This window comes from Manis javanica, chromosome 15 (assembly GCF_040802235.1).
Source record: "Manis javanica isolate MJ-LG chromosome 15, MJ_LKY, whole genome shotgun sequence".
NCBI lineage: Eukaryota > Metazoa > Chordata > Mammalia > Pholidota > Manidae > Manis > Manis javanica.
The window spans coordinates 52,740,785-52,753,930 of NC_133170.1; the positions used below are offsets into that span (position 1 = coordinate 52,740,785).

The window sequence follows — 13,146 nt, forward strand, 5'->3', positions numbered from 1 at the left end:
TTGGATGTGCTGTCACTTTCCACTTAGTGTCAAAATATTGTCTTCATTCAGCATAGATGATGTTTCAATCATATTCCCAAAAAAGGGACCCAATTTAACCCTCAGCACATCTACTTGACACATTGACTTTCTTCATTATGTCATTTGCTAAATGGTTTCTGGTTTTTCTTCTAAAAAGAATCTTTTGCTATATGAAAAGAATTATCAGAGAGTTGTTCAAAATAAAAAATAAATGATACTGTTTTAATACTTAAAACAGAGAGGTGAGACAAGTATCAAGTGATTTCACTCATCTGTGGAGTATAAGAACAAAGAAAAAACTGAAGGAGCAAAACAGCAGCAGACTCACAGAACCCAAGAATGGACTAACAGTTACCAAAGGGAAAGGGACTGGGGAGGATGGGTGGGAAGGGAGGGATAAGGGGAAAAAAGGGGCACTACAATTAGCAGACATAATGTGGAGGGGGGCACAGGGAGGGCTGTACAACACAGAGAAGACAAGTAGTGATTCTATATCTTACTATTCTGATGGACAGTGACTGTAATGGGGTATGTGGGGGGAACTTGGTGATGGGGGGAGTCTAGTAAACATAATATTCCTCATGTAATTGTCGATTAATGATACCAAAAAAGAAAAAACAGAGGTGAGCCTGAGATAATTTCTTAGGCCATAATATAATTTATCAAAAAGTGATTTTCTGTGCCTGCGTCTAGGCAAACAGCTGTTCTCTGTTTTTATTATCACTGTGGGGCATTTTCCTTTTCTGTAAGGCTGTTCCCCAAAGTAGAAAATTATATAGAAACTAAATATAAGCAGTAATCAATTACTGAGGAATAAAATTGGGAATGTACTTGCAAATTACACTTTAAGTGTTATTAACTTTTATTTATTTCCACTGTTTTTGTTTATATTCCTTTGCTCATTTTGGCCTAAATGATAGGAGTAAACATGTGCCTAATGTAAATACAACCCATATAATGTGTTTATTCTGTTAAGACAAACTTATTCTGGTGACAGATTACATGGTTTTAGGAGATCTTATCAGTTGCTTGGTTTTTAGTTCTAATTCTAACCTGTGGACAGAAAACCACGATAGTCATATATTAATGAACACTCAATCTTTTTGTTCCATCCCAACATTATGAAATCAGTCATAAGAATGGCTTAAAAAACTCATTTCTTTTTGCCTCTAGTGGTAAGGAAGAGAGAAAGTAAGCCATTTGATTAGAGATCCAGAAAAAACACAGTTCTGGGTGATTTTGCCACCAGCTACCACAAATCAACTGGCAATTCATTAAACTTTTATTTTCCTTATTGACAAAATAAAGGGTTTAGATTAAATCCATTTTAGAATCAGATGACAGAAGCTATATGCCTTCCAAGATGGAAGTGTATCCTAAGAACTACCCAAATCACTACCCCTCACTTAATTATAGTATACAAAACATAATTAAATAGTAAAAAAGATGCTGGAAGTTGAAGAGAAACGTAGCCAAATAGCTGCCTGGATAGAACAGCAGCCAGTCTTCTGGAATTAGTCGGGAAAAATAAGGGTGCAGGTTCTGACGCAGAGCTAGTGACAAATATGTTTGCATCTATCACTTTTACATCATTATTATTTATTCCAAATCAGTACAGACTACTGTCTGCATATGGAAGGAAGTGAGGAATGCTGGTCAGTTAGGAGGGACCAGGAAATATAAAGACCGTGGAGCAAGTGCTGAATGAAGTTCAAATTCATTGTTTTATGGCTGCAAGTTTTCACCCTCAGGTCTATAGGGTCCCAGGTGTTCTAACATCATTTTAACTAAATCCTATCATTGTGTCCGTCTCATTCATTCATATTATCATTCAGCAAACATTTGACAGAAACCTGTTCTTAACTGGAATAATTAACACTTGGCATTAGTCCTTCACATGCTCATTCATGATCTGGGGGAGCCATGTACGTGAACTGTGGCATTTCCAGACTCTGGGGTACTGGATGTGCTCTCTAAGCTGGAGGATGTTCTGCGGCTACAGTGCTGTTAAGTCCACATCCACTGCATGCTCCCAAAACACCTATTAATATTTCTCTCCAAGCATCCATTGCAATCTGTTAGAGTTTTCCTTTTCCCCTTGTCTTTCTCCCCCTCTAGACTGTGACAACTTTGTCACATCCAAAGTCGCAGATCGTGCAGCACATATATACACTGAATAGATATTTAAAATAAATAAATTAATGAAGGCATGTGTTAAAAAATATTTCTAAGTTTAATATCCTTCAATTAGCATTATTTTTTTAATTCATTCTTATGAAACAGCTTTGTAAAGTACAGGTCACCTTGAATATCACAGGAATATTTTTTCTGATTGATCCACATCCACATGTTAAAAACGTTCCTACATTAAAATTTCATTCTATTTTAACTTAGTTCTTGAAGTTGTCTTTTTTAAAATTCCTTCATCTCATCTCTCCAAAACTGTACAAGTTCACCCCTAATAAACTACTGCTGTTGTCATTAGCTTTTCTTCTCCACCCAGCTCTTCCCACCCTACCTTTATTTTATTTTATTTTTCTGAAGTAAGATTCATAATCTGCCTGAGGTGAGGATATTCTGTATTTAGTATTAAAACCACCAGACTTGTAAGTTTTGGTAATAAGGAGATGTTTTTAAAAACCATCTCTACAATCCCATATAAATACTAGAAGAATTTAAATCAACTGAATGCTAAAAGGTGGAATGTTCCACTTCTCTCTGTGCTGTTGGTATGTATTAGCTACAATGTATGTCACTATCTCCTCGTGGAATATAATGTTAGAAAATATTCTTAGTGAATCATGAAACTGAAGGTGTGCTAAGTTTTGGATAAAAATCAGAAGAAATTTTTTATATTAATTTTGCTCAGCAAAATACTTATTTGCTTAAAGCTGCAAATCCTGTAAGCCATTAAGATCATTTTATTAGTTTATTCACCGAATGTTTCGTGTTTAATACAAAGTTTGGAAGACTAGAAATACTCCACTTAACAAACAAATAGTAATTACTCCTTCATAATTACCATGCAACTTTATTGCCATGCTTTGTTATAATTATATTTTAAATACTCCCCATTTACATGATAGACCATAATGTCTCCCATCATTTCGCAATCTGTGGCTTATAACTGCATCTCACTTCCACAAAGGCCTCTTCTTCATTTAGTCTCAATTTTAACTACTGTTAAAAGAGACTAAACAAAATTAATTAGCACCATAACATGGCAATCAGGAAATTGTAGACGATATAATATTTCTGTGCTACTGAAGTCCTCTCATCCATCTCACAGAGGATTCGTGTGTTGCAGCCAAGATGTCTTCTTCTTTCTGTTAAGGAGCCAGTCAAAATCAAATAAGTGCTTCACCTTTAGGGTGCACTGGGGATCTGGTTCAAATGCAGATTTTAATTCAGTAGGTCTGGGGAAGGGCCCAGGATTCTGCATTCCTAACAGGCTGTCAAATGCTAATGCCATGGCTGCCAGGCCTTGGACTACACTTTGAACAGTATCTCTTTGAAATATCCTATACACCTGTGTGCAAAGCTGTTAACAGTCTCCACACACACACTTACCTCCTTTACCCTGACCTCTGCTGTAATCATTTTCCACCCACAAGCCTGGAAATTCATTCCTATTGTTCAAGGACTTAGCACAAATAGACCCAGCACTCAACCAAGGAAGCATGGGATGATTTCACTCTGACGTGAGCTGCAGTACTCAAAGAAGGCTTTCCCAGGAATGGGACATGTGAGCTACATTCTAAAGGTGGATTAGTGGTTTGCCAGATGGTGGGTGTTTGCATGGGAAGCTAGGAAAGGAAATTCCAGGCAGGAGGAAAGCATTTAGAGGTGAAGGGACCAAAAGCCACTGGGTGACAGGAGACTGATGAACGACATGTTAAAGGCACAAATTCTTATCTTCTAATTGGAGGAGTTTGGGTTTTATCTTAGAGGGATTTAGAAATCACCTAAAAACTAAGAGATCATATAAATCTTAATTCATCTAATTTGCTAATGTTTTCTCTTCCACTCTCAAGGAAATATTCTCCTTTGGGAAACTATCAATCAGAATCACATGCCTGGAATTCAATGACATTATTATGGAGAACCCATGTTTTTTTATGATGCATTTCAAAACTTGGTTTATGGGGTTTTATTTTTGTAAATTCATTTAGTACAATACTGTGGCCTGATCTGCTTTCCCATAATAATCATCTTCAAATTAATAAAGTAACAGAAGATAGCTCAACTTAACAATGTCAATGAACACAGAAAAGTCATTATCAATATCCATAGCATAACAGCTTATGGAGCTAGCTAAGATTTGAAGCCTTTAAGACACCGTAAAACACAATTCACAAAGATATCTCAGTTAAAAGCTAAAAAAGTCCTGCTCCATGATTTTCTAAATTTCATTTAGTGTTAAAAATAATTTTTTGAAAGTTCTCTTTTTCAGTAATGGAAAACTTCAAGGTGCGTCTAAAATCTAGAATCTCACAGTCTATCTATACTTGATCCTTGGAGGGCTAACATTATGATTTGGTAATTCTTTTTTCCAAGGGGGCTTCTGCAAAATGTCCATATGCCAATGAGTAGAAGAAATCCTACAGTTAATAATTCATTCAGGGCCTTTTCTTTTCCTGCCAATGTTGTTCACTAATTCCATAGCTCCCCAGGGTTCACAATAGGGGCTTTAAAGTATGCATGAGTGTCTGTGCCTGTGTATATGTCAGGGAAGGAAAAATAATTTTCCTTCTACCCTTCTAGGTTCTTGGCTGAGACCAATTTGAATAAAGACAAATTAACAGGAGAATAACAAAAGAAGTTTAATAACATGTATACCTCCTCCTGTTACCCAGGAAAACTAACTCCTCAAAATGGCCCTAGTCACCACCTTTGAATATTACCTTCAACTAAAGACAAAAGATGTTGTTCAGTGGAAGTGAGTGGAAGCCAGTTAGGGGAGGTAGGCAGGCAAAGAGCAGGAAAGGGGGCCCTGGGGACAGCTCTGAGGCCTCACTCCACTGGTGAGAGCCTCCAGAGACTTAGAGCCTTCCTTCTCTTTTGGTACAGAGAGGGAGACACCCTTACACATGGAGATTTCCCACAAAAATGTAAATGGCTCTTACAAAAGGGTAACTTCTACTAGGTTTTCAGAGTTTCACCTTTGCCACTTCTTAAAAGTAATCAGCCTAAAATAATCCTTATGCCAAAGAGGTGTATTTTGGGGTGATAAATTCTGCTCTCTTTCAATATATATGTATGTATCAACTCCCTTGTTTAAATAAACGTGTGATATATATGCATATATTTATTATACATATTGATACATATATTTACACAGGGAATTGGGAAAATGCTTCCTTTTTAGATATGTAATTATAGGTATGTGATTGTTTTAGGAAGAGTGAACTTAAGGTAGAGATTACCTCTTTCAACAAAGAATTTTTGGAACTTGTCTCTAAAGTAGTTATTAAGCATTTTAATATAGGATTGGATAAGGAAAACCCCAGTGAAACCTTGCTGATGTTGGGGAGGAAAACATTTCCTCTACCTTTCAAGACTCTGTTGGCTATTCTAGAATGAAATGGATATGAGACAGATTAACAGGAGAAAATCAAATTTAATTATGTACATGAAGAGCCTCCATAAGACTATGAAGCCCACAGGCAGTCAAGCAAATGAGGCTTATATGCCATCCAGACCAAGAAGTGGGTAAGGCTTTGGGACTTAAAAAGGAAGGCAGTTTATAGGAAAATGAAAAAGAGTAAATGTTTGGTAAATTTTTTCCTGGGTCAAATAGAAACAATGGACATAAGAATTTTAACAAACAGACTTTGCTAAGTTCCTGTGTGTCAATGACACCTAGTTCATATTACACTGTAGTTTAATCTATAAGGTGGTAACAGGTCCTCTAGCTAAATTCTTTAGGCAGCTAGGGGGAAGGTCGAAGTTTCTTCCTGAGCCTTCTGTTTCTCAAAAATAATTACAACAAAATAATCCACATGCCTAAGAGATACCTTTAGGGTGGCAAATTTTGATCCTTTATTCTGTATAGATGGCATGATACTTTTCCTAGTAGTAAAATATAGCTTTGATTAATTTAAACTGCCAATAGATCTGTTGCCATTGAGTGACAAAAATGTAATAATAATAGTAATAATAATAATTTTAAAAGAACAACAACAGAAACAGAAATGACATTCCATCTAGGCAATTACATGTTCACACACATAGCAGGAGCATGGCTCATGGGAGATGATGGAAGCCAGACTCTGATGATAGCTCAGGAGTGGGACCTGGACTGTGGTGGCCACATGGTCCAGGGACAAGCTATAGTCAGCAGGAACCACTGTGGACACACACATCCTCTCAATGAGCAAATCTCATTGTCATTCTTGGAGTATAATCAGTGGCAAGTTCTAAGGCCAAATTGCCATGTGGTTAAAATGGGACAAAGCTGATGAAAATTAAGCCCAGTTGATTAAACCCTCTGAACTCTGACTGTGACAAGTAACCAAGTTTCATAGCTGATGACTGGGCCTTGGTTAATAGAGATGCTGAGCAGCAATAATAATTGCAGCTAACATGGATTTAATATTTAATTAGGTGTGATGTGCTGTTTTAAGCCCTTTCCACTCATTAATTATTTTAATCCTCACAACAGCTCTCTGAGTTGGGTAATATTATTGTCCCATCTTATGTATTAGGAAAATAAGTCATAAAAATGTAGAAAAAAAAAGTGTCCAGTGTTTGGTAGCTGGTAAGTCAGGGAGCCAGATCTCAAACCCAGGAAGCAGTCTGCCACCCCTACCAATTAAATGCACCCAAAATATGTTTGGGGCATCTAGAAACATGAACAATCTAAAGAGAAGCATTACCGTGTTCTGGGCTACTAGAAGCTGTATACTGTGTACCCTCAGAGGGTCAGTGTCAGGGGATAATGGAGAGAATCCTGCTTCAGGCAGTAGGAAGTATGACTCATGAAAGTCATACTCCAAAGAAGCATAAAAAGAAGAATCTGCAATTTTTCACAGTAGGAAAGTTAAGGCATTTCTAGATTTTTTGCCTTATGTGAGAAGTTTATATAATTACCAGTGATAAACTCACATGATAGAATGACCATCTTATTTGAATGGATGGATGTACCTTGAATCTTTAAAGTGGCAAGAGAGAAAATACTCTGTAGTGAGGAATTTCATTCATATATTCATATGTATATGAATATATATATAGATATATACATATTATATGAATATATATAGATAGATACATATCTATATATATTTGAAACTCACAAGAAATTTTCTTATACATAGTTTTGGGGCACAGTGATTGTGTTTACAATCTCAGTTTTTCATCTGGAGAAAGAATTTTCTTTCACTGCTTCTAATGTGATGGCAGTGTTGGGAAGAAAGAATTTTCCTCTATCCCTCGAGGTTCTTCTCACTGGTCTAGAATCAAATTGACATGAGACAGATTAACAGGAAGAAAAAAACAAAGTTTAATGACATATGTGTGTGGATTTCATAGGCATGGGTTGCAAAGACCATTGGGGGCAATGAGGTCTGTATGTCATCCTGAACCAAGGAGAAGTGGGTAGGGATCTGAGACTTCAAAGAAAAAGGGGAGCAGTTCACAGGAATATGAAAGAGTAAATGTTTGGTAAACAAATGTTTGCTGGGCCACACGGAAACAATGGGGCACAGAGAGAAATTCTAAGGCATAGCCCCATCCCTCCCTGTGTACCACACCTAGTTCACATCATAATAGTTATCTAAAGTGATGGCCCTCTTCCTGCAGCAGGTCCTGCGTCTAAATTCTTTTTATGGAGTTGATGAGGGAAGGTCAGAGTTTCTTCCTGAGTCTTTTGGACTTCGTGGCTTTCAGCTCTGACATAATCTGCCTGCCAAAGGGGCATATCTGGGGCAACCTGCCTTTGGTCCCTACAGTAGGGACAGTCTGCAGACGTTTCATGACTCAGCCTTTCCCTTTGTGATCTTCATGGCTTCAGCAAAATAATGGAAAGCAGAGGCTCTTAAGAGCAGACAGTTGAAAAGCCTTTGTGCTCCATGAGGAATGATGTTTGTTAGAATGACTATCTTATTTGAATGGATGGATATACCTTCCATTCAAATTCTGGATATATATTTGAATCTTTAAAATAGCAGAGAAAATATTCTATGATGAGGAATTTCATATATATGTTCATATATATATATATATATATATAAATCTCACAGGAAATTTTCTTACACATAGTTTTGGTGAATACTCTTTGCTCTATAGACAGAGTTGTGTGCCAGAATGAGTTACATATTCCCTACATGCTGTCTTTATAGGACAGGAAACATTTTGTGTGTTTTATTTCTTTTTCTTTTGGTCAATTGTGACCCCCTTTCCTCTGTTTGAGCCATTTCCTCCAATACTTATGAATAGAAAGCTGCTTCTAATAAAATGTAAACTAATGGAAGTCTCATAAATTCCATAATGTTTTCTTTTCTTTATCCAGATTAGTAAATGTAAGGAATCCTAGGTAGGAGTGGGAATGGGGAGGAATGGGTGTTGGGGGAAATGGTATCAGTTTCCTGCTAAGAGAGTAATGTTGAATATCAATTACAAAACAAAAACACTAGTAGTGTGAAACAATGCAGATTTATTTAGCTCATACGTTTGTGGGATGGTCTTAACTGACCTCACCTAGGCTTATATCTTTCCCGTGGTCAGCTGCATGTTATCTATGGATCCCTGCGGATCCTCGAGAAGCTCACTCATCTCTAGGAGGCGGCTAAGCATCAGATGACCTAGTCTGACCTCTGCTGTAAAAGCAGGGATGACTCACCTACATTTGTACCTCATCCTCCAAGACACTAGGCGTGCATATTCACATAGCCACACAGAGATGGAAAAGAAGCAGGCCCAGTGCCTAAAAACATTTCAACTTTCAGTGTGTCTCATCTACTAACATCTCATTGGCCAAAGCCATTCCCATGGGGTCAGACCAAGAGCCCGAATGAGAGGCCTCAACAGTACAGTTCATCCAAAGGCAAAGACACTGGATGGATGAGGAATTAGGAGTACGTGGGAGAGGAAGAAAGATTTCCTTCCACCCTTCTAGGTTCTTGTCTGACACCCCCTGTAATAAACAGAAGAAAAACAAACAAAAGTTTAATAACATGTACCTCCTGTATACATAGGAGAGACCTGGGAAAATTGAGTAATTCTCTGAGGGAGCCCAGGCCACCATCTTAAGTACCTTGTCCAGCTCAACAAAAAAGATGTTAGGGAGTCAGTCAGTTAGGAGAGGTGACCAGGTAAAGCACATAAGCCAACGTAAGGCCGCTGTACAGACTTAAGTCTTTACCTTCTCCACTGATAAGAGCTTACAGAGATTTAGTATCATCCGTCTCTTGCTGGTACAGAGAGGGAGACACCCTTGCAGATGTAGATTTCTCTTACAAATATAAAGGTATCTTACAAAAGGGTCACTTCTCCACAGTTTTCAGAGCTTTTCCTTTATCTGCTGTTTCTTAAAAACAATCTGTCTAAAATAATCCTTATGCCAAAGAGATGTATTTTGGGGTGACAAATTCTGCTCCCTTTCAAATAATAATATAATTAATCTTCATCAGAACTCATTTTCCAAGGGGGTAGGAAGAGGAGGAGGTTCGTTTTGGTTTTTAGGTTGCAAATTTACAAATTAATGTTTGGTTTATGTAAGCAAATAAGCTAACAAAATCCCTCCCAGCCATGTTTATGCATTGATCAAGTTTGTTAGGCCAATATGGCTTTCTCTTTATTCATTCTTTTAAAAATATATCTGTGTTTGCGACCAGTGGCAATTTTTCCAGTCAGTTAGGGATGTGGAGGGGACATCAGTTCTCAAAGAATAATTTTTGCCCTTTTGTGTTTCTAAAGGTTTTGCCATTTTGCAATGTCACTATTGGAAGAGCAGTTCTGTCAAACTTCAGTTTGATTCACTTTTTCTTAGGAAGTAAGTTTCTGTAAGTCACCCAGGATCACCACATCTTACCCCAGTCTGTGATTCATTGATTAGGGCTATATTCTTTGTCTATATTTACCATGTGGTTCACTTAATATCCAAATAACTGTTCTCCCTGGGATTCTGACTGGGTTTTTCTGGGAAACTGGAATGAACGGGTCAAATAGTCCACTTCTAGCCTTTTTGAAATTGTGGGGGATTGATGAGGAAAGAGCTCATTTGGTTGCAATTTGGAACATAATTCCCTCTTAAGAAAGATGCTTCTAAGTATCTCTTTCCAGAATAGAATCCTACAGCTTCTACACTGAAAACAGTGGCCTTGAGAAATATTTATCCACACAGAAATAAGGGTTATGAATATACTTCTAATGTTAAAAAGCCAAATTCAGCTCAGTAAATTGTAAAGATCTTTACTCAGCCACTCCTGAATCTGGCGATGCCTCATCAAGCTGGTAGAAAGGAGTTGGGAGGAGCTCTACAAAATGAAAGGCAGAAGGGAGGGGAGACAAGGAAGATCAACTAGCACAAGGGGGATTGGTCGCGGGGAGGTCGTGTCCCTTTAGGGTTTGGCAGAGATCTGTCAGGCAGATTATCTCACTAGGGCTGACCGGCAGGTGCCTGAATGACTGATGAGACTCCATTCCCGGGAAGGGCAGAACCTGCAATTAAGTTAAGTTTTGTGATGGGGAGCTTAGCATTAGTGACTCCCTTTCTGGCTTGTGTGTTTGAAACACTAACCTAACTGGGATGGGTGGACACTTCCCTCTTTTTTTCTAAGTCAAATTCACATTCTGTTCAAGTGATTATTTTTTTCAATGATCTTTGCTATATTCTTTTATATTCTGCCAGTACTTTTTTGAAGCCCAGATAGTTAGAACAGCGACCCACAGGATTTGGACTACAAGGGAGCCAAATAATCTCTCCAGAAGCAAGACTTCAAAAGACATGCCTCCCAAACTACTGTGACTCAAATCATCACTTCTTCTGAAGGGGGATTTGCTAATATAGAATTGGTTTCTTATCTTCCCAGCCCCTAGTGAACCTTTACTGTGCAAATTCGCTGATGGAGGACAAAAGAAGAGACAGAATCAAAGCAAATACACCCAGAATGGAAGGCCTTGGCCCAGGGAAGGAGAGGTGAGTCCTAACTGACTTTTGCTCAGAAATTTGGCAACAGATATCTCTCAGAAGGGCAGCAAGTCAGACATTTAGGGCCATGATGAAATCAGGTCCTGTGGAAAACTGCTTCTAAGGGGAAAATGAGAAGGAGTCCGTTAATATGCTCAGGAGAAAATTACTTGAGGAAGGGCATAGGACTTCAAAATTGACCTCAGTTCTGCCTTTCAGTAAGTCTTCCATCTTGAACCAAACTTGAACCCGACAGGCACTCACTAAAAGACTTTCCAACAAAGAATTGATCCATAATCATAGGAGTTAAGAAAATACTTTCAGTGAAATCCATAGTGAGAGTTGAATGTTCGTGTTTTGAAAAAAGCAAACAAAAATTTAGATTTATCTTATTCTACCCCTGAGATGCTTTACTTGCCCTTATGTTGATGCATATATCCATATATTCATAAACCTGCTGTTCTGTGCTTTATATATATATATATCAATATGAAATACGATTTTCTGTTGATCAAGGAGAGAGAAAAGTTGATACACACAGGATTTTGCTTCTCACAAGGAGAAAAGCATTTAACAGTTAGTTATCCATTTGCCGTCCTAGCACAAAACAGTAGAAATGCAAGCCTGTGGATTCAGTGCCACTTGAGAATGGATTCCTTTTGATTATTTTTGTTGTAAGCAGATGAGGAAAAGGTGTCTGGGCTTCTAAGAGGTCTTTTCATTCTTTGTGAAATGGAATGGAGTTGTTTGAATGATTTGAATAAATGCCATTTTTTTTACCAAGGCCATAATTTCAACAGAAGAGCTTTATTTAGTATTTCTATTCACAGCACCTACTTCATCCATTTATCATTTGAGAGGCAGCCTACTTGATGCAAAATTTTACACTTTCAGCACTGGAAGAACAGTCATGAGGAAAGAAAAGAAGATGGGATTTTCCTCAGCAAAACCTTTAGCTATTTTTTAGTATCTAAAGCTATCATCTGTTTTGAGTACTTCCATCAGGGTCTCAAAACCCCTCTTTAAGTAGGTACCTATGTTCAAGTACTGTGTAATCTGTAACTCATTACCTTAGGACATGAATCATCATTAAGCACCTGAACTAATGAAAAAAGGCAAGAGTTTCAATTTTTCAACATTAGAAAGGGAGTTTTTGTTATGCTCAAAAGAGGAAAAAGGAAGGGAATGCTGAGGAATGTGTTTTTAGTGATCAGCAGGTAGCCCCTACGGCCCCCAAGAAGACAGCTGATTTCTGATAGCACTCATTACCACATGAGTCCTGTATGAAACATCCATAGTCTAGAAGGACTCATTTGATCCTGTAAAATTTGGTTGGGTCAAATGCCTGCTCAGTAGAGATTTCTGCATCACACATTATAGCCAAAAGCATCAATACCCATCAGGTAACTGGGCACTAATGACTGAAACTTTGGTTCCTGTTTCCTTAAAAACCTATATTATTACATTTCAAAAAAAGAGATGCCAGTTGCAACAAGACCCCTCACTTGAGTGTATCTTTCTTAGAAACCGAACCCATAAACATAAAAGAAATGTAGGCTTAGATGTGCCCCGCTACTCCTGTTTACAGAATCTAGGGCTTTGGGGATTTACAGCATGATAAAGCCCATGTGCACTATTGTCATGGAAGCAGTGTGGAATCAGTGAGGGCCCAAAGCACCTTATAATTTAAATGTAGGTTTTAAAAGTATATTCCTAATCTTTGTTTTCAAAATCTGCTTTTTAAGAACTACAGATTTTCCTATTGGACTATGAAAATCAAGGGACTTAATAAACTTATCTGTGGCCAATAAAAATATATTCCAAGTGTGTATATATATTCTACGTGTGTACATGCATAGGAAAGAAACCAGGAGAAGAAATAGCATGTGCTAAAAATATGTTCATCAAATATCTTGGTTTTGAGATGATCATTATTAATTTTTATACCTTGATCATGGTCTTAGATGTAGACAGACCAAGAGTGTTGGATAACTGTA

General features: G+C 37.7%; 1 protein-coding gene across 7 annotated transcripts in view; it reads left to right on the forward strand.

The window, feature by feature from the left end:
• Positions 1–13,146, forward strand: part of RBMS3 (RNA binding motif single stranded interacting protein 3) — a 1,487,986-nt gene that overhangs the window by 1,347,328 nt on the left and 127,512 nt on the right. For all 7 annotated transcript variants that reach the window (XM_073222890.1, XM_073222891.1, XM_037008613.2 and 4 more), the window contains one exon: positions 11,052–11,158. In XM_073222890.1, the coding sequence (XP_073078991.1) occupies positions 11,052–11,158 (107 nt within the window). The remainder of the gene's footprint in view (positions 1–11,051; positions 11,159–13,146) is intronic.